The sequence below is a fragment of the Acanthaster planci genome, linkage group LG14, assembly GCF_054643075.1.
Source record: "Acanthaster planci isolate LZ-2023a linkage group LG14, COTS_SCS, whole genome shotgun sequence".
NCBI classification, from domain to species: Eukaryota; Metazoa; Echinodermata; class Asteroidea; order Valvatida; family Acanthasteridae; genus Acanthaster; species Acanthaster planci.
In genome coordinates, this window is record NC_141790.1 from 14710497 (window position 1) to 14734325 (window position 23829).

The 23829-nt window shown below is 43.6% G+C and overlaps 8 protein-coding genes across 14 annotated transcripts; 2 read left to right on the forward strand and 6 right to left on the reverse strand.

The window, feature by feature from the left end:
• Nucleotides 1-61: 61 nt before the first annotated feature.
• LOC147796891 (G protein-coupled receptor 161-like) lies at nucleotides 62-17553 on the reverse strand. Of its 2 annotated transcripts, none has more exons than XM_087145696.1 (4): nucleotides 16723-17553; nucleotides 9532-10037; nucleotides 8027-8820; nucleotides 62-300 (listed from the first exon to the last, which is right to left on the reverse strand). In XM_087145696.1, the coding sequence occupies exons 2-4, from the start codon at nucleotides 9915-9917 to the stop codon at nucleotides 62-64; spliced, it is 1419 nt and encodes a 472-aa protein (XP_087001822.1). In that variant the 5' UTR covers nucleotides 9918-10037; nucleotides 16723-17553. The 2 variants fall into 2 exon arrangements, with proteins under 2 accessions (XP_087001822.1, XP_087001821.1); XM_087145695.1 differs by having other exon boundaries at nucleotides 9532-10042.
• LOC147796892 (histone H2A-like) lies at nucleotides 1070-1450 on the reverse strand. The gene has a single exon (XM_087145702.1). It carries the CDS (start codon nucleotides 1448-1450, stop codon nucleotides 1070-1072), a length of 381 nt encoding a protein of 126 aa, XP_087001828.1.
• LOC110977933 (histone H2B, gonadal) lies at nucleotides 1839-2573 on the forward strand. The gene has a single exon (XM_022232478.2). The coding sequence runs from the start codon at nucleotides 1839-1841 to the stop codon at nucleotides 2205-2207; it is 369 nt and encodes a 122-aa protein (XP_022088170.1). The 3' UTR covers nucleotides 2208-2573.
• On the reverse strand, nucleotides 4807-5230 carry LOC147796893 (histone H2B, gonadal). Its single transcript, XM_087145703.1, has one exon. It carries the CDS (start codon nucleotides 5228-5230, stop codon nucleotides 4862-4864), a length of 369 nt encoding a protein of 122 aa, XP_087001829.1. The 3' UTR covers nucleotides 4807-4861.
• LOC110977932 (histone H2A-like) lies at nucleotides 5597-8025 on the forward strand. The gene has a single exon (XM_022232477.2). It carries the CDS (start codon nucleotides 5597-5599, stop codon nucleotides 5975-5977), a length of 381 nt encoding a protein of 126 aa, XP_022088169.1. The 3' UTR covers nucleotides 5978-8025.
• On the reverse strand, nucleotides 11055-11511 carry LOC110977866 (histone H3, embryonic). The gene has a single exon (XM_022232375.2). The coding sequence runs from the start codon at nucleotides 11489-11491 to the stop codon at nucleotides 11081-11083; it is 411 nt and encodes a 136-aa protein (XP_022088067.2). The 5' UTR covers nucleotides 11492-11511; the 3' UTR covers nucleotides 11055-11080.
• LOC147796894 (histone H4) lies at nucleotides 12285-13568 on the reverse strand. Its single transcript, XM_087145704.1, has one exon. The coding sequence runs from the start codon at nucleotides 13494-13496 to the stop codon at nucleotides 13185-13187; it is 312 nt and encodes a 103-aa protein (XP_087001830.1). The 5' UTR covers nucleotides 13497-13568; the 3' UTR covers nucleotides 12285-13184.
• A 134-nt stretch (nucleotides 17554-17687) lies between the features above and the next one.
• gpr161 (G protein-coupled receptor 161) lies at nucleotides 17688-23808 on the reverse strand. 6 transcript variants are annotated; one of them, XM_022232469.2, is made up of 12 exons: nucleotides 23625-23808; nucleotides 22200-22436; nucleotides 21702-21892; nucleotides 21175-21261; nucleotides 20767-20889; nucleotides 20503-20614; nucleotides 20130-20260; nucleotides 19834-19940; nucleotides 19524-19623; nucleotides 19267-19378; nucleotides 18707-18925; nucleotides 17688-18554 (listed from the first exon to the last, which is right to left on the reverse strand). In XM_022232469.2, the coding sequence occupies exons 2-12, from the start codon at nucleotides 22351-22353 to the stop codon at nucleotides 18187-18189; spliced, it is 1704 nt and encodes a 567-aa protein (XP_022088161.2). In that variant the 5' UTR covers nucleotides 22354-22436; nucleotides 23625-23808; the 3' UTR covers nucleotides 17688-18186. The 6 variants fall into 6 exon arrangements, with proteins under 6 accessions (XP_022088161.2, XP_022088162.2, XP_022088160.2 ...); XM_022232470.2 differs by lacking the exon at nucleotides 23625-23808 and adding an exon at nucleotides 23603-23620; XM_022232468.2 differs by lacking the exon at nucleotides 23625-23808 and adding an exon at nucleotides 23339-23596.
• Nucleotides 23809-23829: the final 21 nt, after the last annotated feature.

Genomic DNA, 23829 nt, shown 5'->3' on the forward strand with positions numbered 1-23829 from the left:
TTGCCAAACAGACAAAATTTCCCTAGGAACTGTGTGATCAAGGGGACTGACGGATAATCATTCATGCATCCTCAAGAATACCTTCATCTGGATCGTCTTCCTTATCGGAAGACTTCAAGGAGTCCTCCGACCCGCCGACATACCCCATGGGCGTGTGGACGTCCACAATTGTCTGAAGCTGATTCACCCTTGGGATGGCCTTCTTGTGGATCAAGGACTTGGGGCGAGGTCTCAGGATGAGTTCCCCACCTCCATCAACCTCTTGATCATCCGTCTCTTCGATGCATGTAAGAACAGTTCCTGAGGGACGTCATGAAACAGTAAAATCATGCAAATTACGACCGAGTCTAGTTCTGAAGAGCATTGTTCCATGAATATAACAGGAAGCTGTTACAGAGTTAACTTCTGAGAATCCCAATTTTCTGAAATGATTTGTTTTTCCATTCCTATTATGATGAAATCCTGGTTAAAAAAAAAATTTTGCCTGGTCCCTCCAATTTTGACAGAGTTCACTATAGATGTACATCATTCCGATACCTCTGACCTATCATGGAGCAAGGATAAACTTGTTCTTCAAATTTCATGGTAACCCTCAGCTAATAAATACATAAATGGCAAAGTGCTTCAGAGGAAGCACTTATACTGTATGTACATGTATGGGATGCTATGGAACCAAACACGAATTTCAATTCCACTCAACTTTAACTATTTGGATCGTCGAATGAATTTTAGACTCGGAAGAACCAGTACACTGCAGGACAGGCTAGTATTGTGATTTCTTACCCCTTCATAAAATTGTAGGATTTCTGGATATTTTTTTACAAAAAAATAGCCGCTTTTAGACCCCACAAAAAGTAAATTTACGGACAGGTAATCGTTTTTACCTGGACAAACCTGACAAGGCAGGGGAATTTATCTGCCAATTGATGAAATGATGTAGACTGGAAAACATGACTCAGTTATATTTAAAAAAGTTGCCTAAAAGACACAGACAGGGAATAATCTCTTCCTGGAAGTTGTGGTGGCTCTGAAAAGAGCCGGTTGTTTTGTGAAGCTGAGGATTCAGCGCTTATTTGGCAGCCTTCGATGCGGTCTTCTTGGGCAGCAGAACGGCCTGGATGTTGGGCAGTACACCACCCTGGGCGATGGTGACACCGCTGAGAAGCTTGTTCAGCTCTTCGTCGTTGCGGATGGCCAGTTGCAAGTGACGAGGGTTGATTCTCGTCTTCTTGTTGTCACGGGCGGCATTGCCAGCCAACTCGAGGATCTCAGCGGCCAGGTACTCCATGACGGCGGCCAAGTAGACCGGGGCACCGGCACCCACACGCTCGGCGTAGTTGCCCTTGCGCAGGAAGCGGTGAACACGGCCCACGGGGAACTGCAGACCAGCCCTGGCAGATCGGCTCTTGGCCTTTGCGCGTTGCTTTCCTCCCTTTCCACGTCCAGACATGATGATGGATTTCGTGCGGTTTATTTTCAACAGAACGAATACCCGTTAGAGATCAGACTTCCCTATTTATACAGTTTGGAGGGATCCATGCAGCACCCAATCAGATTCCTCCTTTGCGAAACCCGCCTTCCCGCGCACTAGTGTCGTGCAGCAGGTGCTGTGTGCTTTGTCCGGCATGTGTGTACCGTGTATGGGGCCGTGTGCAAAGCGGCTTTCTGTCAGCCAATCAACGTACACCACAATGATGTGACAATTTAAGCGGGAACTTCGAGGGCGCGATCGCTAGAATCCTGACCAGGATCCCTCGTTTACATATCGGCAGGTATATAACAGACCGATTTTTCGATATTCGCCATTCTGCAAATTTTGCAAACCAACCGAGATCATCATGCCTCCCAAGCCAAGTGGAAAGGGACAGAAGAAAGCCGGTAAGGCCAAGGGTGCTCCCCGCACCGACAAGAAGAAGAAGCGCAAGAGAAAGGAGAGCTATGGCATCTACATCTACAAGGTGATGAAGCAGGTGCACCCCGACACCGGCATCTCCAGCCGTGCCATGAGCATCATGAACAGCTTCGTCAACGACATCTTCGAGCGCATCGCCGCCGAGGCTTCTCGCTTGGCCCACTACAACAAGAAGTCCACCATCACCAGCCGCGAGGTGCAGACCGCTGTCCGCCTCCTCCTGCCCGGTGAGCTGGCCAAGCACGCCGTCAGCGAAGGCACCAAGGCTGTCACCAAGTACACCACCTCCAAATAAGCGGTGTACTACACATCAAACCAACCGGCTCTTTTCAGAGCCACCACAACTTCAATAAAGAGATTCCTTGCCTTGCTGTCTTTATGATTCTTTTGTCGCGTTTATTTTAATAAATTGTTTGCACCTAAGCAACTAAGGAAACCGTTACAAGTGCATACATTTTGCTTAGTTTTTTCCATTACATGTATTTCTAATCCGATCGTAGGCACTACATTTATACTGGGTTTACCCAACGCTGGGTGGAGGCCGACTCAAAGTTAACCTCGTTTTTTTGTGAAATGAACGAAATTGGAATCTTCTTTTCATTATGAAGTAGGCTATAATTGTGGAAACCAGGTGTAGATACCCTGTGAAAGTTTCCCTTGACCAGCAAGGTGGATACAGAGAGTGGTTCTGTGTCAAACCATGGTCAAACCATGGGGCTAGCTGTGGTTTTAATAGCTTCATGGTCAAACCATGCACAGAGCTAGGAACACAAGAAGCCCGCATAGAAAGGTTTTCTTAGCTTTTTAAACTTGGTATTCAAGGGAATCCACCGAGAACCACGAACACAATTAGACGTGAACTCAACCAAGAGGGGTGCACCCATTGTCAAAGTACGTGATTAATTCACAAAAGTGGGCTGTTTGACTCATGGAGATAACAATGAAGATAATACCCATTGTCCTGCCGAAGATGCAGCCTAGGCCTACACGACATTTGCATACACAATCTACCAGTACATGTACTACAATACTCGGCTCGGTCTACTGTAGATCCTGCTATATACCGATGAGTGGTCTCGTTTGTCTGCACCCACCAAGAATTCTAACTTACTCTAGTGTGTACATGAAATTGCCAAACTACTTGTGCATTGTATGAAATCTAGTTTATACAGTCACGTGAAGTGTACAGTATGTTTGCTTCATAACTAGATGATTTGCGATGTATCAATTTTTTTATTTGATTTTCAAATTTCATTACTCAGGCATACAGATTGTGGGCTGAGTTCAGTGCATATGCCATGTGTGTGCATGTTCATGTAAGCATGCTGATACCCACTTGTGTAACGCATGAATAGGCTTGATGGCGAGTCGTTAGTCGCGTTCTTTCTGATATCATATCGGCCAGACGTGTGCCGAGAACAAACCAAACTAATTATCGCCTCGGCACCCAGTCTGGCACTTCCGTATTCGGTGCGGGGTCAATACAAAATACTTGAACTACGTTAAAATCCTTACAGAATTTAAGTGAAAAATGTTAAGTTTCTGCGAAGAATCCCTCGCCGCGGCCACCCCACTCGCACAGATTGAGGGCGCTCTTGTAAGAATCTGCAAACGCCGCAGCATCGGTAGCAGTAAACTTATTCAAGCCCCACTGAAAACCATGTAAAGTCAACAAAGTTCAGGGCTCAATAACACGCCAGGCGATATTACTGAAGTTACTCTAATAAAAAAATGAATTTTTTTTTCTCGGCCCAAGTCTTTCCATTTCTTTCAATTTTTGGTGAGTTCGCAAATTACATTTTTAATTATCCACGAAAAACAAACTCACCCCTCGAAAAGTGATCCCTATTAGCTCACAGCCATTTTACAAAGCTTCCCTCTACTTTCTAGGGCACTGGGGACCGTTTTCCATCCATAGTTTCATAAAACCGCCCTGGATGGAAGTTCCCAAACCCGGGGAGCAGATCCTGGCCTATGTTTCCACTCATCTCTCAATTTTTTTGCTCAAACAATCTCTCTTTTTTTAACAGAAACTGTGGTGGTGGTGTTGGTGGTGGACTTCAATTTATATAGTGAGCTCAGCATGCATTTTCACTCAAGTTGTCCTTTCAAGGTCTGGGATTTCAGTGTTAAGCCTACGCTTTGTTAATGGCAAACTTTTTACTAATTTTTTTGGGGTGGTGAGGTTTTTGCAGTAAACAAACTTACGAGTCCATCTTGAGGGCTTGATTTTTGTCATTGAAGAGACTAGCTTGTTCTGAAGTACACAATGACTGCGACATACAGCCCGTGTAAAATCATTGGAACCACAAAATGCTCAACAAGTTTTTTTTGGGGGGGCCGTGATAAAATCTGACGTAGCTTTTGATTTTCTAAAATTAATATCTTCGTCATACCTGAAACGAATTTGGGACAATGATAGTCTAGCTAAACCTGAAACCGATCGCGAAAGAAGTGGCCTTTTCGTACTTCATAGGCGAACACAATAGGTAAAATTTCGCACTAACGAAGCAGTTTTTAAGTAAATTTACCTTTCCATCTATTCTTTACTGGTCTAACTTTCCGAACGGTTCGTTGTTTCCCAAGTTCTCAGTCTAATGCTTCTTTTTCACTAGTAGTGAAATCTGAAGCAATATAACATTTCACGCACAACCCCAAGTACGAAAACCCTATGTGCATGTGGGTGGACGTCTTTTCTGCATTTCAAAATATGAAAATGATGTGCACTGAGGAACTGAAACCTAGCCCTAACTGTCCTAAAATGTATGAACTTGTAACAGTTTCCTTGGTTCTTTCGACATTGCCTAGGTGCAAGTTAACTTTAAAATAAAATTAAAATAAACGCGACAAAAGAAAAATCAATCATAAAGACAGCATGGCAAGGAATCTCTTTTTTGAAGTTGTGGTGGCTCTGAAAAGAGCCGGTTGGTTTGATGTGTTGTACACCGCTTATTTGGAGGTGGTGTACTTGGTGACAGCCTTGGTGCCTTCGCTGACGGCGTGCTTGGCCAGCTCACCGGGCAGGAGGAGGCGGACAGCGGTCTGCACCTCGCGGCTGGTGATGGTGGACTTCTTGTTGTAGTGGGCCAAGCGAGAAGCCTCGGCGGCGATGCGCTCGAAGATGTCGTTGACGAAGCTGTTCATGATGCTCATGGCACGGCTGGAGATGCCGGTGTCGGGGTGCACCTGCTTCATCACCTTGTAGATGTAGATGCCATAGCTCTCCTTTCTCTTGCGCTTCTTCTTCTTGTCGGTGCGGGGAGCACCCTTGGCCTTACCGGCTTTCTTCTGTCCCTTTCCACTTGGCTTGGGAGGCATGATGTCGATTCGACTTGTTTGCTGGGCTCGCAGAATGAACTATGCCCCTCTTGAAATTTCACAAGCTTTATACCTGCTGCTATGCAAATCGGGGATCCTGAGCGGGATTCTGCCACGGATCCCAGCGCTCCCTCTAAAAAAATAAGCAACGTGATTGGCCAAGTACACGCGCATTGAGTATCGTACCACTGCTATGAGCAACACATACAATTTAACGTGCCGTGTGCAAAGGGTGGGCGGGATTACTTAAATACCGTCATCTCATTGGACAGTGCCTGGATCCCTCATCAGACTATAAATTCGCTCACGACGCTTTTCCCTTCATTCATTCTCATCATAAAACTTCGCAGAGATCCATTAGCCATCATGTCTGGACGTGGAAAGGGAGGAAAGCAACGCGCAAAGGCCAAGAGCCGATCTGCCAGGGCTGGTCTGCAGTTCCCCGTGGGCCGTGTTCACCGCTTCCTGCGCAAGGGCAACTACGCCGAGCGTGTGGGTGCCGGTGCCCCGGTCTACTTGGCCGCCGTCATGGAGTACCTGGCCGCTGAGATCCTCGAGTTGGCTGGCAATGCCGCCCGTGACAACAAGAAGACGAGAATCAACCCTCGTCACTTGCAACTGGCCATCCGCAACGACGAAGAGCTGAACAAGCTTCTCAGCGGTGTCACCATCGCCCAGGGTGGTGTACTGCCCAACATCCAGGCCGTTCTGCTGCCCAAGAAGACCGCATCGAAGGCTGCCAAATAAGCGCCGAATCCTCGGCAAAAACCAACCGGCTCTTTTCAGAGCCACCACAACTTACAAAAAGAGAGATTCCTTGTCTGTTGCTTTGTCAACATTTAATATTATTGTACTAGGCCGAAACGTTTGATCACAGATTTATTAAATTGTTACCTAGCCTAACCCTAACCACATCTTTATTAAGTTCAACCGCTGAGCCATGGTTAAGAGTCAAAAAGCAATAGGCTACGCTTTTCTACCTAGCCTAGACAAGTTATTGTCGGACATTCGACCGAGCTACACAAGTCTTTGACCGGACTTTTCCTGTTTTCAAGTTCCAGAATGAAGGATTTTTCAAACGATCTCTTGAGCTCAGAGTGGAAAATCCCGTTTACTGTATATGTATAGGTTGCTTGAACGCATGACAGTTGATGTACATGTTGAACACAAAAAATGTGTAATTTTTAAGAGGTGCCTACAGGCGAACGTGTAAAAAAAATGTTTACAGACTGCATGCTGGCAAACGACTACATTGTACAACTCCAATCTTAAATTTCTCAAAAGCATTGGTGTAAATTTGCACTGGGGATGGGGGGGGTGCAGAGTTGTGATGAGTCACTAAAGTTTGTGGGTCAAGTCCTTGTAGTGCAAGTCGATTTATTTAGCAAATAGCCTGTCGAGTAAAGTATTATTTCGAGTTGATTTGAGTCAACAATAGTTGAACACAAAGCAATTTATAAAAGTAAGTGTGAAAAGCTTTTGTGGCACTTTTAATTTTCAACTCGAGTTTCCACATGTAGTCACACCACCACATCTTACTTTCTTGATGTAGCACCGACATCAACATTAATATAGACCATAAGTCATTGCAAATATTTTTTCCGCAATGAAGTTCGCTTTCATTTTTGGAACTCGAGTCTTACTGTCTTCCACTCTAGTCGGGTCTCCCAATGAGGGAGTCCAGTCATGTGCTCACAGTGACTCAATTTGAGTCAAGTCATATACCTGTCCGGACTCGATTTCCCGTTTGGAACTAGAGTCAAGTCACCAAATCTTTGGACTGAAGTCAAGTCATTGACTTGAGTCATTACAATTCTGTGGGGCTAACATAAGTCAATAATTGCCCAGCCATGGAAATTTGAAAAGAAGGGGCTGCTGCCATACGAAGCTGGGGGCGCTGCTCATCTTACACCCTTGAACCAATCTCACCTCAAAACAGAATGTTTGTAGTTTGACAAATTTATCTCCACTCTGTGCTATTCAATACCTTTTGGTCGGAGAGAACTCCGAAAATTCTTCAAAATCCGCTCATATGTTCCCATCACCCAGGTTATACGCCCCTGGGTACAGGCCTATGTGGGTTCCGCAATTCACTCAAAAAACCTACTGTGAAAGTTGAACTGCAATTCAATATAACAAGGCTGAAAGAGGTTTTTTCAAAACAAATTAGCAGTGTCTGTATTCCCCGTGAGCCTGTATTTTGTGGGTAAAAAATCACAATTGTACCGAAGTCTTAAATTTTGAGGGAGGACCACAGAGTAATTGAAGAAATGCCAGGCAATTGGTGATACACAGTGTGTGTAAGGACTTAAGAGGTTAGAGGTTCATGTGCGAACATGTTACATGTACCACTCCATTCGGTTACAAGTATATGAATGGAAGGTGATTTCAGTACAGGGTATTGGAATGAGATTACTAAATTAAATGTGTCTACATTGCAAGTTTTGTACGAGAGCCAGAAAAAGGAAAAAAAATAGGGCTTTACAATAATACACATGTGGATGCTATCCATATTTATTATCACCGACATATGCATGAGAGTACAAAGTGTGTGCCATATTCTCAGTACATGTACTGTAGTTATGTGACCCTAACGCACGCCTATCAGCTGTTCCTGAACCAGCGTAATGCAGTGTCCCCCAAAGGAGCCTGCGCTGCTTGGAATATTGCGCCCTCTCTTGGTCCAGCTTGGGGCTCATGAGACTGTTCCCTATTTAGGGGCTGGAGTGGAGTGGTTGGGGGGAGTGGAGCAGTGTTTGTTTGTAGTTATTGCTATTAAAGGTAAATGACACTCACCTGAGTCATTACTTGAGTTTTGTGTACCAGTTGCAATACTCGCGGCACCAAGCATGTGAGCCTTGCTCTGCAGTGTAGCCGTGTAGCTGAGGTCTGTTATACTCCCGCTGATGCTGACGGCACGTGATTCCTTCCTCGGCGCAAACAGCAAGGGCTGTTCGTCATTCAACCAACGGCCCCGGGTGCAGAACCACGACAGGAGCTCACCCCGTATACTACGATTCCAAACAGCATACACGCAGGGATACATGATGAAGCTGGCATACCACAGTAGCGTCACTGACATCAGCACCCAGGGGGGCACTGCAGAGAGGCCGTGGAAAGCCTCAAATAGCAGTTCGGCAGTCACTGGCCCCCATATGACCAAAAAGGCACCCACCGTGATCGCGATGGTCCGCAACGCCTTGGGCGGCGAACTCATGCGTATGTTGACCAGCAACGACGTCCGCCGAGACCGCCGCCTGTTCCTGAGATTTCCCGTGATGACAACATTCCCGTTGCTGACCCGCCTGTGTGTCACATGGGCCACTTGTAAAATTTTCAAATAGCAGCCCAGGATAACCAGAAATGGGATGAGCACACATGCGACGGTGAAGAAGACTGCATAGGACGGATGCTGACTCCAGTCGATGAGACAACTGGATCGGAACACACTATACTGGTACTCTGACCAGCCGAAGACAGGAGGAAGACTGCACGCCACGGCAAGAAACCAGGCAAGAATGATCAGCTCCACAGTCCGAGTACTTGTTAACTTGACTGGATACATCATCGGCTGTGATATTGCAAAATACCTGACAGATACAGGAGAAAAGATGTGGACAGTCAATTGTATTCACAAAAAAATGCTGCTAAACTAGCAGATCAAGAGGGTTTGGAGCCCTCCAAGGGCCCCAACCACGACTACCACTTTTCCCCCCCCCCAAAAAAAAAAATTAATCCCTAATCGGGATTAAGATTTGGAATTTGCACCACATGAATGACCAAAATAGTTCCTTCACCCCCTCCCTAATCAATGCGCATGCCCTGTTTTCATATGTACATATGTATTTACTTCCCTGATCATGGGGTGCAAAAGGAATGGATGCATATTTCCATTGCACTGGGAGGTTGTTGACCATGTTACAGATAAAAATATTTTGTATTAAAACTTGTGTTATAATGCACTCACTTGTTTTCAATCTTCAGTAATTTCAGGCCATTCAATAAGTCTGATGTGGCAGATTTTGAAAACATTTTAAAACGATTCAACACACTTCAAACAGTAGAAAACCTGTTTGTCGCTCCTGTTTTGATGCAAGATTGAAGCATGTGATACATGTACCTATTACATGTACACAAGATGTAGGTTTGTGTGCTTTGAGTTAAATTAAAATATTGGAACTGACTGCAAGTAGCTCGGATACAAATCAAGATTGGGGAAAATGATTGAACTAAGGAACACTTTCATACCTAAAGAAAATCTTCCTTGCCCTCAGCAACCTCTGTTCAGAAAAACAACTCACCTGTCTATAGTGATGATCATAACTGTGAACAAGCTGCCGGTGGTGATAGACACCGTGACGAACCCCGTCAGGTTGCACCACATGACCCCAAAGATCCAGTCCCTCCAGACACAGCTGATCAAGTTGAAGGGCAGCACCACCGCCCCGGCGACGAAGTTGGACAGGGCCAGGCTGAGGATGAAACGGTTGCTGGAGGTCAACAGGTAGGAGGCTTTCTTGTAGATAGTGAAGGTCACCAAGAAGTTGAGGAAGCACACCGCGAGCAGGATGAGACCCAGGAACGTAGCCTGGACAACAGTGGTGGCCACGTCAGGACCCTCCCCATCAGGCCTGGGCACAGGCGAGACAAGGGAGGAGTTGACGGAGTCTGTGTCACTGGAAACCATGTTGGTGATGAGAGTTGTTTTCACAAACTGAGCCAGCTACATGTTTTTATCTCCCTTGTTCTAGTTTCTCTCACGTGTTCTGCATTTCTCCAAACCACAGAAGCACTTTCAGTCTGACATCTATTCTGAAAATTACACAGAACAAAACTGAACGCATGTTATCCAAGTAATTACTCAATTTTTAAGTGTACAAAAGGACAACCACAGTACATGTACACCCCTCACAGTGAAACCCCCCCCCAAGCTGTGTCAATGAACAAAAAACATGTACATGTACTCTGTACACATTTATTCTGAGGACACTTCACGTTCACATGTTCATACATGTACATGTAATCACCACACATCAACGCGCTCACCGGGCCCCACATTCTCCCCAGCAAGTTTGTTTCTTTTTCTAAATGGCATGTGCCCAAAAACTCTCCATGAAATATCTCTTTTACCTCTTCGCCAAGGCCGCACCACTTTCAAGTCATAGGGGAATGCCAATATTTTGGGCAGCCGTTTCATGAGGTGGTAAAAATACATGTACACTGTACATGTATTTTTGTGAGACAAATAATTCAAACCCTTGAAAAAATGGCAAAACCCCGACCAAGGAAATTTGTATTGGAATAAACTACATGGGGTTGGTCTACACATAAATATGCTCTGTGATAAGTAGCCGCACATGTACATAATGTAAAATGAATATGCATTTTGTTATTACAAATCAGCATCATTACCACGGCTTCCTTTCAAATTACCCATTCACAAGAAATACATAAATATAATCTGACAGTTGCGTTTCCCAGCTGGTACAACCAACCACTGTAATTTGACATGGATAGTACAATTACACATAGGGCCTGTCACTGAATTTATCTGCAATTTGTTCATTTTTACTTAGCAGGTAATTTTAGTAATAAATAAATAATTTTAGTAAGGTCTCGTCAGTTATATAACTTCATATCATTGAACTGGACAAGAAAAGCTCAAATCAGAAACAAGAGGGCCAGATTTTTGTGATATAATTGGGTAGGGCCCAGTTTTTTATTCAACATTGCTGTAAATATTTTGTTGGGCTTTTTAATTAATATGGATGACAGCAGCACTCAATCTCTTTTTTGACTTTGTGTGGCTCTGAAAAGAGCCGTTTGGTTTTGGAGTGGAGAAGAACCCGCTTAGGCACGTTCGCCACGGATTCGGCGAGCCAGCTGGATGTCCTTGGGCATGATGGTCACACGCTTGGCATGGATGGCGCACAAGTTGGTGTCCTCGAACAGGCCAACCAGGTAAGCTTCGCTGGCCTCTTGCAGGGCCATGACGGCGGAACTCTGGAAGCGCAGCTCGGTCTTGAAGTCCTGGGCGATCTCACGGACCAGACGCTGGAAGGGCAGCTTGCGGATCAGCAGCTCGGTGCTCTTCTGGTAGCGACGGATCTCACGGAGAGCCACGGTACCGGGCCTGTAACGGTGAGGCTTCTTGACACCTCCAGTGGCTGGGGCGCTCTTGCGGGCTGCCTTGGTGGCAAGCTGCTTGCGGGGAGCCTTTCCTCCAGTAGATTTGCGGGCGGTTTGCTTGGTACGAGCCATTGTTGATTGGTGCTTCGGTTTCTACGACAGAACGAATAAAATTCCAAATTTCGCGCTCGCTATTTATTGGGGTCAGCGGATTCCTCGCACTGGTGATTCTTGCTTCTCATTGGTCCATTCACGAACATTCCTGATTGGACGGCGTAGCACGGTGCCATTGGTCCGTTCTGTGAGTGCGGTGATTGGTGGGTGCGTGAATCCTTCCCGCCATTTCTCTAACGTTAACGCACTACGTACATGTACATGTTTATCTAACAGTACAGGTACATTAACATGGACATTAAGTACGTGTATATTTTTTTCGGTTGGAATACATGTACATGTATTTCGAATAGCTTTAGATATACACCGCAAACCAGTTTGTATACATGTAATTAAAAAAATATACGAAACCTTCTAACGAAAGTACTTCGAAGAAGATACATACAATGTACATCAGACAAACATTTTAATTAAAATAGAATGTAACAGTCTTATCTTTTGTCGATGCGCAGACCAGTTATGATGAAGTCTTTAATACTCTATGCACGATTTTGTACCGTAGCCTTCTGCAAAATGTGCATTATTTTCAAGGTCTTACTTCATTTCCATTTCGGGTTTTAGTATCAAGAATCCGTTTCATTATTTTTAAATTAGGAGTTAGCCTGTAACGTTTGAAACATTTCTCTGGCGCGGCTGCTGATTCACTTTTCGAGGTACGTAGTGAAATGTGCTTATCAATTTTTTTGTTTTATCATAATTTTAAAAGAGTTCTCATTCTGATGAATTCGTAAATTCATTTATTTAAGCGTGCTAAATTAGGGGACATTCTGCCTGGGGGCAGATTTCTGGATGCAAAACTATTTTTCATTCGGGCATAAATTTCATGATAATAAAATTGACATTAATTTATCAACTCATTGCGCATTGCCAAAGGAGAAGTAGGCCTATAAATAATCCAAACGAATGCATTCGACACTCTTCAAAATGGAGGTTTGGCAATACTGATCACGTGTTCTAAAGATGCTTTCATTATCAACACGTTAACTTAGATGGGGGTGGCTTAAATCATAAAATTTGGAATTTCGAAAAAAGGAGATATCGGTATTGCTGGACACCACGTGACACTACGAGTGCTGTTCCAGTTCTTCATGTGTACATATCAGGCTTTTGTCATGTTTGTACGTAGTTAAAGTTGTCCAGGACGAAACTTTCTTTTACTAGGAAAGGAACGGGGGGTTGGCGGTGACGGATTACACCTCATATTAAATGTTTCCCATGCTAAAGGAACTATCACCAAGTGCCAGTTACGAGGGGTCAATAGCTCACCCTTCGGGTCCAAATGTGGGGATATATTCCCTTCCGACGGTTCATGTTTTGTAAGTGCAAGCTGTTCCAACTAAGCCTACTCTTCCAATTCCACTATAAACAAGGCCATTTAACGCTGGAAAATCCTTTCCACGTTCTTGCGTGATATCCATTGCTTCCCCAGAGATGCAACAATGTACTGTACGTATAGTATTGATTGCATAGCCTAACATGATTGTGCTCCATTACGATGGGATATTGGTGGATGGTTCAGCTGTATATTAAGGTAGACTTTGGCGGACAAAATAAACGTAAAACTACAAGACAGCAAGGACTCAATCTCTCTTTTGAAAATGTGGTGGCTCTGAAAAGAGCCGGTTGTTTTTGGAGAAGTAAGCTTTACTGCTTAACCGCCGAATCCGTACAGGGTACGGCCCTGGCGTTTCAGAGCGTAGACCACATCCATGGCGGTGACGGTCTTTCTCTTGGCGTGCTCGCAGTAGGTGACGGCATCACGGATGACGTTCTCGAGGAACACCTTCAGGACACCACGGGTCTCCTCGTAGATCAGACCAGAGATTCGCTTGACACCACCACGGCGAGCCAGACGGCGGATGGCGGGCTTGGTGATTCCCTGGATGTTGTCACGCAGAACCTTACGGTGACGCTTAGCACCTCCCTTTCCGAGTCCTTTGCCTCCCTTGCCACGTCCAGACATGTTGCTTGATCAGTCGGTTTACTCGCTGCTTTCGATAACGAATCGAGAATGCATGTAATTTCAGAAAGCGCGTGGTATTAAGTAGCACCACTGCGGACGCGGAAGAAATCCTTTAGCAAAGGGCGGAGTACAGTACAAGATTACGCAGGACTGTGTCGTGGTGCCGTGTGCAAAGACGGTTGGCGACAAAGGCAAATTTCGCGCGAAACCTTCAATGGTGTACATGTACATGTCCTTGCACATGTACATCTATACCGATCTTTCCCGAAGAGTGAAAAACACCGATGTAATCTTTGGTTATGAATAAATCCATTCAAAAATGTAAAAAAGACTACATTTTATTATGCACAATGTGTCTTTGAATGTCACCAAACCATTTATTACGTTGAATGTTCTGGCTTTGTTTCAACAAAGTGAACGAACACAGAATTCTCCAGTTAAGCAGCATTGTATGACAATAAAAATAAACACAGCATGATAAACTCCCACGGTCTATCTTGTGCATGTAAGTGGTATAACTGTTAAAATACAAAGTATCAGAATGTGTACATTTTGTACTACCTGAGGCTACTGGTATTACGCAAAACTTGGTTACAATATGGCCTAAAAAGCAGAGCTAACAGTAAATTCAAAGTAACTTCATTTCAATTTCCTTCTTCTTGCGTCCTTCGTACGGACATGTGTGTACTTTAAAAACGTGATCCAAGCAACTTACTGATTTATTACTCTACTCAAAGTGAAATAATCCCAAAACTTCAAAAATCTCGCACATTTCAGTGGAAATATATTCCTCATCAACACCCATTTCAGCAAAGACTGTCACGTGTTTTATTTTGTTCAGCTTCGTTATTTTCTTTTAACATTAACTTTGTGACAGAGAGCTGATCCATTGAAGTATACCTGGCAAGATATGGGACGGAAGGGTCCCCCCCCCACCTTCCAATCCCTGTACACTAACACATCTCCGTAGAAGTCTGTAAAGCATTCCTGAGATTCCGATCAAACAGTGACCAACACAAACGCGGGGGTTCTCTCCGTCCCATATCTTGCTTCAAATGTATCGAAGCCAGGGTTAATTAAACACCTGTCCTGGGCATCCTTTTCAGATTAGGACTGTGGATTTCAGAGCACCCACGGCATCATTCTTACACAAGCCTTGCACGTTAGCAAACATATGCCGCAAGGTATGAGACGGAGAGAACCCCCCTGCTTTGTGTTGGTCATTGTCTCGCAGGAATCTGGGGAATTTCTTTCAGACATCTTGGGGGGGATGTGTTAAGTAACAATAGTCTGGAATGTGTTAGAGACTGGACATGTTGGGGGGGTACCCCTCGGTCTCATTTCTTGCTGGTTATATTAGCAAAATGTCAACAATTTTGTTGTTTAGATTAGACTGGTTCGGGGTCGAAACCATAATCCTCCTTCCCGTTATCAAATAGTGCCAAGCTTTTACCCCCGAACGAATCACAAATCCGCAAAAAAAGCTGCTGGTAACCAATGATAATATCAACAGCAAGTTGCTAAGTGCGAGAAGAATGCCCGTAATCCTCCCTGCCCGTCCCTTGCACGATGCTGAACGCGTCTTAGAAAAGACCAGTCGGATTACATTCTCACTCCATTAAAGGCTCGAGGACTGTCAGCGTTCGACGCTCCAAAATGCTTTCTTTGAACAATGGTTCCCACGAATCCCTGAAACACGCTCTTACACGATGAGATCACCGATTGTGTATACAGCAACAATCCAATGTAACCATGCACAATGTGACCAGACATGCCGGTGGTGAAGCCCAAACTATATTTCACTTGGATCTGTCGTCTCCAAGGCAGATCACTGGACGGAGGAAAACTGACTAAGGGCAACCGCACATCGTGGTTTATATCTGAACCATCTCACGGTACTTTGGAGTAACATGCATGATGCATGGCAAAAAAACCCCCAAAACATCAACAAATTGCTCTTATTCCGAGGTGCCACAGCCTTTTTTTCCCACAGGCATGCAATGATGCATTGTTTAAGACTCTTTCATGAATAACTTACACCAGCGAGAACTTTACAAAACAATAGACCTTATTTTGATATTCAATTTCACAAGAAAGCCATGTTTGATTACGTTTCTAAATCTGTCTTATTCAATATAATCTGTCAAAATGGGGTGGTGAGACTATTTGGGGTTCCATGCCCTACTTTTAATCTTTTTTGAGATATTGCTTGAAACATTTTGATGTAATAAATCACATTATAGGCCTATTTTAAAATGTTAATCACTATAAATGATGAAATTAATCTATTATGAACTTCTGTTTCATTGTTTTAATATTTACTCTGAGGTTCCCAACACACACAAAAATTAACCTCGCTTTCAATTCAATATGGCCGACTTGTGAATAAAGGCAATTCTATTTTCATTCTTCAACAAAAAAAAAATCACAAAATGGCAGGGGTATGTTCCCACCCTATCTAACCTCCACCTGATAAGCAACAGCACATCATTTGTCATTTTTTTTCATCAAATACATGTACAACTGTGGTCAGTATCAACATGTACATTTAAAAACTGTACGGTCAGAGTTTCTTCCAAAATAATTAAAGAAGACAAATCAAATCAATAAAGCATCAGTTAGTTCCAGGGTGAAATTCAACCCAGTTTACCTGTAAAATCAAATTAGGAAGCTCAGAGGAGATTCCGCGAATAGGCCTAATCTAACATCACCAAGTCAAAACATTTAGCTATGCTTTTCACCCAACATTAAGCATTATTGTGCCATATTGGGGGCCTACTTCCAGAGCTGTAAAACCTTACAGTTTTGGAGGGAATTAGGCCCATTACGTTGTGATTGACAGTTTCTCGTTTCTCGACAGGACTCATTTGTCATGAGGTAAATTTTACCTTTTTGTTTATCATTTTAACCCAAAAATACTATGAAAAAGACTACAGTCGTGATCAATCACTGGGACACCACATTTTCACAGATTTGTGCTCACGAGCAAATATGAAAGATGGAACCTATTTAGTCAATAATACTTACTTATATTACTACTAGGCCCATGGGCCCTTCAGTATGGTATGGCTCCATCAAGTCTGTGAATTTCATGATGTAAAAAAAAATCCACATATGCTATTCAAACCGTGAAAATCACATGATTATCAACATGATCAACTGAGATGCTACAAGAGCTAAAATTCTTCAGTATATGTCCCCATGGTCCCAACCGTTTTCTACTCACCACAAACAGTGACAACATGACGAATCCCATCCCATGCGACAAGGCAATGCACTATTCCAATCTGCCAATCGTTTAGCCTCACCAGGCCAAAAATCCTCGAAATTTCAAAGCTCAGATTACGAAATTATACAGTTGCATCCTAGCACCGAGGTCTGACACACACTATTTGGGGAAGAATACCGTTCAAAACAGTTCAGTGAATTTCAAACATGGCGACATACTTCCACATTCCAATGACATTTGTTATTTCCATTTAACTCTCCACGTGGGTGGTCCAAAAATAGCAACTTTCACCACCCTCGCTCCACATTATTAAACAATTAAAGAGCCTTTTTATTCAAATTTTAAGAAAAGTTGCCCTTCATTCCATTCTCTGTAAATGTTAAATACATCTTTATATAATATTCTTTTGAGATATATTATTAGCAGCTTTATACAGTCATCAAACACGTGGCAATTAAATCTAGAACTTCGAATCTGTTCTGAAAGACCACCCAACAAGTTTTTCGCTGGTACTCGGACATTTGTTTTCATTGAAATTATTCATGAGAGTTGGCACCAGTGAAATTCGCTTTCGTTTACTCTGCCACAAGAGGTCGCTGTTTAGATTTGCGGTGGCTCAATCGGTTTCACTCATTCGTACTTGAGTAGGTCATGGAGGGCAAGAACATACCTAGTATCTGCACGTGTACGTCGTCTATGGACGGTTTACACTAGAACAAGCCCATAGGGACGTGGTTTAACTAGACTCAAGGGTTTTATGTGTATTGATCAAATGGACGTTTCCGATGAAGGAGCCTGAAATAATAAGTTATATAAGTTATGTCATCGGGCACTGCACGAGAAAAAAGTACTGAGATCAAATTTTTCTTCAGAAACTCCAAATTATTTTTGAACTCTAAAGCAGGAAAATGTCCATTTTGTGATTACTTATATTCAAATACAAACACACGTGAAAAAGTATAAAAGATTTAACTATTTTATTTTGCCTTTTACACTGCACATGACTTGGTTCAATATACATGTAAATGAAATGAAAAGTTTATAGTGATTTTTAACTTTTCCAGTAGTTTTCAAAAACAACTTTGATATATCACATTCTTTTCCCAAAAGCTTAGATGCATTCTTGACAGCATGTACATTGTGGCTGAGGTATCCCAAGTATAATCAGAGATATGAGAATTTTTTTTTAGTTGTTGACCCTAATTTTTTTTTGGTACACCTGGTCTGTACAAAAGTATTGGAACCTTTTACATTTCAGCTTTTTGTGAGCTGTTTTCAGCTTTAATTTTAGTGGCCATTATAACAAAACCGAAATGAAACTAAACCAGTTGAAGGAAACATGAAAAATACAAGTTCTGGTCGTTTGTCATGATTGTAAAAGGTTTTGGCAAGAGTTCCAGTTAGCAAAAGCGAATGCACAATTGAGTAACTGATTTGGAAATAGTCACAATTCTAGATAGGTCAACTCTTTTCCTCTGGCTTCAGTCTAGAGAACAATACACCTGTATCCCTCCCAAGTGGCCTGCTCTTGCCTGTCCCTGTGAAACATTTTAAATTGGCCACTGTCCTCTCGCTGCCTTCGATACCGAGCCGACTTAACAATCTGTCGGCCATGTCGGGAACGACGGGCTGCAGCAGTATCCCACAAATCCTCAGCGTCTCCATGGCAACGTGGAGGACAGTTTCAAGCCAGGGGCCGTCCTTTTCATTCTTGACGAGATTCCATGGCTCATGGCGCTGAATGAACGCATTGGCCTGCCGCAGACACGCCATGATTTCGTCCAGCGCTTTGTATGCTTCAAAGTTGTTGTAATGGATGTCAACAGATTCTGAAAGCAACCATTGAAAGATTGATGTTACGTAAAAGGAAGATTGGTCAAAATGAGCTACAAATGGGAGAAGCGGGTTGAAGACATCTACACAAAGAAACCTGTACGTCGTTATTTCAAATTTGGAAAACTAAGAAGCACATTGCAAAAACCTGGCAGTCTCTGCAGAGCAGACACCAGAGCGTAGTCCTCGGCAGAAGCCCTCCCAGACAAAGAGGTCAGCGACTGCTGGCGGGGGAAAAGTTCAGCGTGGAACTGTGGAAAGACCTGCGACAGATTCAACACTTTCCCTGTCACCCTGGACAGCAGGTTCCCAAAAGTGTCAGCCAGCTCAGCATTCAGTAGCTTCAGAATTTTCTCATCAGTGTAATCTTCAAAAATAAAAGTAAACCGAAAATAAAATAATAACAAGATAGCCACAGTTGCGTAACTAGGGTGCTACAGCTAAGGGGGGCACCTGGGGGTGCACAATTTTTTTTCAGGGGGCACCGAAAATAATTGAACTAGGTGCCTGTCTGACTGCCTACCTACATAAATGGACGTAAATGTCCAATTCAAAATTTCAAATGGGGGGGGCACCTGAGGGAAAAGGCCTCCTTGGGGGGGCACATGCCCCCCCCAACGGAGTAGTTACGCTACTGGATAGCCACTGAGCGTATCCACAGCCACAGATAAAAATGGTCCAGTTTGAAGCTGGTACGGACTTCAGTACCTCCATCGGAATGCAGCACTCCCTCTCTGAGAAGGAAATATCGTAAGCCGTCACGAGTGTAGGTACGAAGTCTGTCAAATGGATCTACCACATTGCCCCGGCTCTTGGACATCTGACAGGATTAACAAAACGGAAAGCATTTCATTCAGTGCATACAATTCCACAAGATTTCAAAAAAACATTGTATAGACAGGTAGACAAGGTTACTTGTCCAAGCGAATGCTTGACTGATGGTTTCATCTGTCTGCATTATTTACCTTGAAACTGTCCATGGTCCAATGGGAGTGGCAAACTACAGAGGTGGGTGGCGGCAATCCAGCAGCCAACAGAAATGCCGGCCAGTAGATCGCATGGAACCTAGGCATGAGAGAAAAAAAAAGCAAAAATAAGGAGCACGCTTGCCCGGTGTGTAGTGCTGCTGGTCTTGTTCCCTGATCGGTCACGTGTTGTATCTTTATCTCACAAAAAACAGTAAACAATTTGCAGCATGTAGCAGTGATACACAGCAGAGGTGTTGAGTTCGTTTGCCACGTATCGTGCATGGTAGAGGTCTGAATGGCCACTCACTTCAGGATGTCTTTTCCCACGATGTGAGTCGCCGGCCACAGGTCCATTTGTCCAGGAAAGCCGCAGACAGTCAAGTAGTTGACTAAAGCATCCAACCAGACATAGATCTGAATTGTTGCAGCAAAGAGGAAAATGACGCGTAAAGGTGAAATTTTCACCCAATAAAGAAAGACACAAAACACACCGAGGCAACCTGCAAGTGGACCACACACAAAAAAAACCAAAAGTTCAACTTGACTAGGAGTTCAACAGAATTATGATCAATTCCTGTAAGTCACAAGCCACCATTCGCTTACCGTTTGTGATGGATCTCCGGGCACTGGAATGCCCCAATGGAGTCTATCTCGTTGTCTGGAGACAGACAGGTCCTGTAGACCCTCAGACACCCACTGACGCACTATGGCGTGGAACTTGGCTGGATACACTGCTACTCAGAGTGGAAAGAAGATGAGAATTACCACAAAAACCATCCAAATCTCAATGCGTCACAAGTCAGCACTCCATACCTGTGGGCTGTTTGCTCAATCAAACCCTCCATCGCCCCTCAAAGGCTTGCATTTGGGTCTAAACTTCAGAGTTCGCGACCAAGCCCTATGTTGTTTTACATGCACACCTCCATTCAAAATATTGGTCATTCAAACTCGTTGAGGTCTCCCTTCTCCAACCTACCTCTTGGGTTCTTGTCCAGCCATTCCAGCAACCTTGACGGGAATACGCTCAGTCTGAACATGTAGTTGATCTCTGTGGTCCATTCAACCGGATTCCCCGTCTCCACTGAAACCTGCCGAGTAAAGATGGCTACCTCGAGATGACTCTGACCAGTAGAAATTGACCAGTTGTGGGTTTCTGGTCCAGTGACTAGGCAAGAACTGACAAAAGGACTCGAATGAGTAGCTCTGAGTTTATGAGGGACAAAAAACAAACAACACTCACTTTGACTCCATCTTGAGTGTCACTGTCTTGTACCTGCTGTGAGTTCAGGAATGTCTCGTCTGACGTTGAGTACCACCCTTCATATTTGCCCTTATAGATGTAGCCTCGTTTCTGCAACGTAATCTTAAAAAAAATTTGTGACCTCTTTTTCAAAGCCCTGTTCTACCTCAGTGCTGACTGAGACAAGACGGAGAATGATCTTTTCCAGGTTAGGAAGTGAGATTGAAACCATAACGGAGCAACAGATTAGTTAAATCCCGCACAATCAGGTACAAACTCTGCCCGTGGTTGAAATCATCCAGGGTCACCTGACTTCAAAAGCAAGGAAAGAACGAATCAATCCTCATAACTGACTGCTGAAGATTTATCATGACAGCTGACGGCTAGAAAGAACATGCCAGCATTTACCCAAAAGTGATTGACTGCTTCGTGGTGCCTCGACTCAGTGGTACGTATGAAGTCAGTGTAGTTGACATTACTCTCAGAGAAGAGACTCTGGGATAAATGAAAAATGACATGAGCCATCAGACACCAGACAGAAAAAAAAACCCAGAAGACAGTGTGTTGACTTTGGTTATTTTTTAAAATAAAGTCCACAATCAAGGCCTGGTCCATCTGTTTTAGATGCCTGTATGCTTCACTGAATTGCCCGTGCAGATGTTTAAGTCAATACTCAAATACCTGGCCAAAACGTCAAAACCCTTATACTGCATGCCGAGCACAAACTCATTTTGTCTCTGGTGTTGAGCAACGAAAGTGTTATCCATTTCAGTGGACATCCTTGAAATACAAGTCTTCCTTGAGATACATCTCATGCATGTCACAGAACTCGACCACAATGCTAAAAAAATCTTGGTATATAATTGATAAAAGGGTTAGCGTCTGACTTCTTCCTGTAATGTGGGGAAGTTGTCTTACGCCGGTCCATTACTCACCCGAAATTGTTCGGAGACCAGGTCACAGTATTTCTGCGGCTTCTTCCCGGCTGAGGTGGCAGCCTGCTGCACCTTCAGACCGTGCTCGTCTGTTCCCGTCGAGAAGATGGTCTCCTCCGCTCCTGAAATTCGTTGCCACCGGTGAGCGCAGTCAGCAATCAGAGCCGAGTACAAGTGGCCAATGTGAGGGACTGCGTGGATAAAACAGGACTGAGATAAGAATGCTTCGGCCAGTAGCTGATCCGTCGCAACGTCTCCTTTGACTTTTAGTTCCGGAGGAACTAGTTTTTCCATCTTTACTCTTCACCAAAGGTAAGTTGATTTGAAATCAGCAAGAAGAAAGATGTTTCACTTAGCAACATGTCAATCAATAAAATTAGTGTCATAATTTCTATGGACACGATACAATTGAGGTGTTTAAAAAGACAACCATGCTAACTTTACGCTGTTCTTCATCTAAAATTGAAGATCTAAATACCAAGCACAATCGCTCCTAACCTGCATTAACATAAAAAATGGGCGTCGTCAGAAATGCATTTCTGGACGGATTGGCCGATCCGATCGCTCTCGCTTGCACAGCAGCTGCACAACGATCAGTAAGATGTTTTCTGGGACTCTGTCCCAAACTCAGACACTGTCGCAGTAAAAACATGGCACACCACGTGAAGGATCTCCCAGAAACTTGGTGTCAGCCAGGCATTCCCATCAAGGCTGCCCAGACATCAGTCTGTCTTCCTATTACAGTTGGAAGCCAAAAATTGCACTGTTGCTTAATTCCATCATGTCTACAAGCCATCAAATGAGAACGTCAAATGCCAGCTTAAACTTGGTAATATCAAGGGCCAAGTGCACTATTACTTAGGCAGCACAAATGCACATTCCTTCAAAACTTGAGTTTTCTGGCTCTAGATTTTTATTGAAATCTGAATCTCAAGTTAAGGCAAGAATGATTGAAACATGTACGTATGCCAGTTTAAAGCCACAAATGGAAAGTTTACTGTCCCTGCAGGCTGCACCCAAGGGTGGATCCAACTCCTGCCCCATGAAAATGAGCCAAGTTTCTTTGGAAGAGGGGCCGGGGATAATGAAAGACAGTATTTTGGTCCATTTCTTTTTTCCTCCTTCAAAGAGCATGTGAAAAACCCTAAAAAGTAGCCTCAGACCTAAAAAAAAAGGCCATTTACTGGAAACAATTTCTTAACATGACCTCCTCCCCCCAAGAAACATGTTTGCCTCCCCGCCCCCGCAAAAAATCGGCTCTGGATCCATTGATACATACATTGTTACTTCTTCCCTTTCACCCTGGCAAATTGGAGTTAACTTTGTTAGTCCATAGACCTGGAGGAGAAAAACACGATAGACTGCCAACTCCTGCAGGCACTTAGAATTCGTTATTTTTCATGTTTTCTGTAATGACCGACTTTTATTAAGATGACATATGATGAGAAAAGTGGAGTCGGGATGCAACATTTTAGCCCGGAAAACAGCAAAACGAAAGTTGTCTGTGCCGGTAACTTCGGCACTTCCGGTTGACGCAAGATCGATGTGCGCCCGCTTGAGAGATGGCAGTCCATTGTACTTTTCTCCTCCAGGTCTATGGCTAGTCACAAAGAAAAAGGATTAACATCTTCGACAACTTTATAAAGAATGTAGGCCTAGGCCTAGTTATGTCCATTGCATTCCGAATTTCATGTGAATTTGTTTCTCCCGCGCCACTAGACTCCCGTGGTTCACTGCGAAAGTTCAGTTCAGGTCTTCAATATGCCGGAGCGGCATTTAAATAAGTGAAAATCAGCCACAATCATGAGTATTTTGAACGTAACACAAACTATCCATGACGCAATGTCATGGATATTATTAAGTAAAAGTGCGACAATGGGTAGTAAAAGTGAAGGAACAACCCATCAAACGCAGCTACCTCACCAATTTATTTGATTGACAAACAATCCTCGTTATGTGAGTTACTTAGCAATTTCCAATCCAGACAAAGTAACTCCAATGTTTAGCCTTAATTTGCGGTAATGTAATAAATGAAATGGAAAACTATATTTTTCAGGTCAAATTTATCTATTTAGTAACATTAATTTAACAAGATGATAGCATTTTAACTGTGATTATATATCAAGAG

Coding starts and splice junctions, on each gene's coding strand:
- LOC110977932 (XM_022232477.2), top strand. CDS start 5,597: ATGTCTGGACGTGGAAAGGGAGGAAAGCAACGCGCAAAGGCCAAGAGC.
- LOC110977933 (XM_022232478.2), top strand. CDS start 1,839: ATGCCTCCCAAGCCAAGTGGAAAGGGACAGAAGAAAGCCGGTAAGGCC.
- LOC147796892 (XM_087145702.1), bottom strand. CDS start 1,450: ATGTCTGGACGTGGAAAGGGAGGAAAGCAACGCGCAAAGGCCAAGAGC.
- LOC110977866 (XM_022232375.2), bottom strand. CDS start 11,491: ATGGCTCGTACCAAGCAAACCGCCCGCAAATCTACTGGAGGAAAGGCT.
- LOC147796894 (XM_087145704.1), bottom strand. CDS start 13,496: ATGTCTGGACGTGGCAAGGGAGGCAAAGGACTCGGAAAGGGAGGTGCT.
- LOC147796891 (XM_087145696.1), bottom strand. CDS start 9,917: ATGGTTTCCAGTGACACAGACTCCGTCAACTCCTCCCTTGTCTCGCCT. Junction 8,821..9,531: donor ATGATCATCACTATAGACAG/GTGAGTTGTTTT, acceptor TGTATCTGTCAG/GTATTTTGCAATATCACAGC. Junction 301..8,026: donor AAACTCAAGTAATGACTCAG/GTGAGTGTCATT, acceptor GACGTCCCTCAG/GAACTGTTCTTACATGCATC.
- LOC147796893 (XM_087145703.1), bottom strand. CDS start 5,230: ATGCCTCCCAAGCCAAGTGGAAAGGGACAGAAGAAAGCCGGTAAGGCC.
- gpr161 (XM_022232469.2), bottom strand. CDS start 22,353: ATGTTTTTACTGCGACAGTGTCTGAGTTTGGGACAGAGTCCCAGAAAA. Junction 19,941..20,129: donor CCGGAGATCCATCACAAACG/GTAAGCGAATGG, acceptor GCAACAATTCAG/ATCTATGTCTGGTTGGATGC. Junction 18,926..19,266: donor AGTGCTGCATTCCGATGGAG/GTACTGAAGTCC, acceptor TTATTTTTGAAG/ATTACACTGATGAGAAAATT.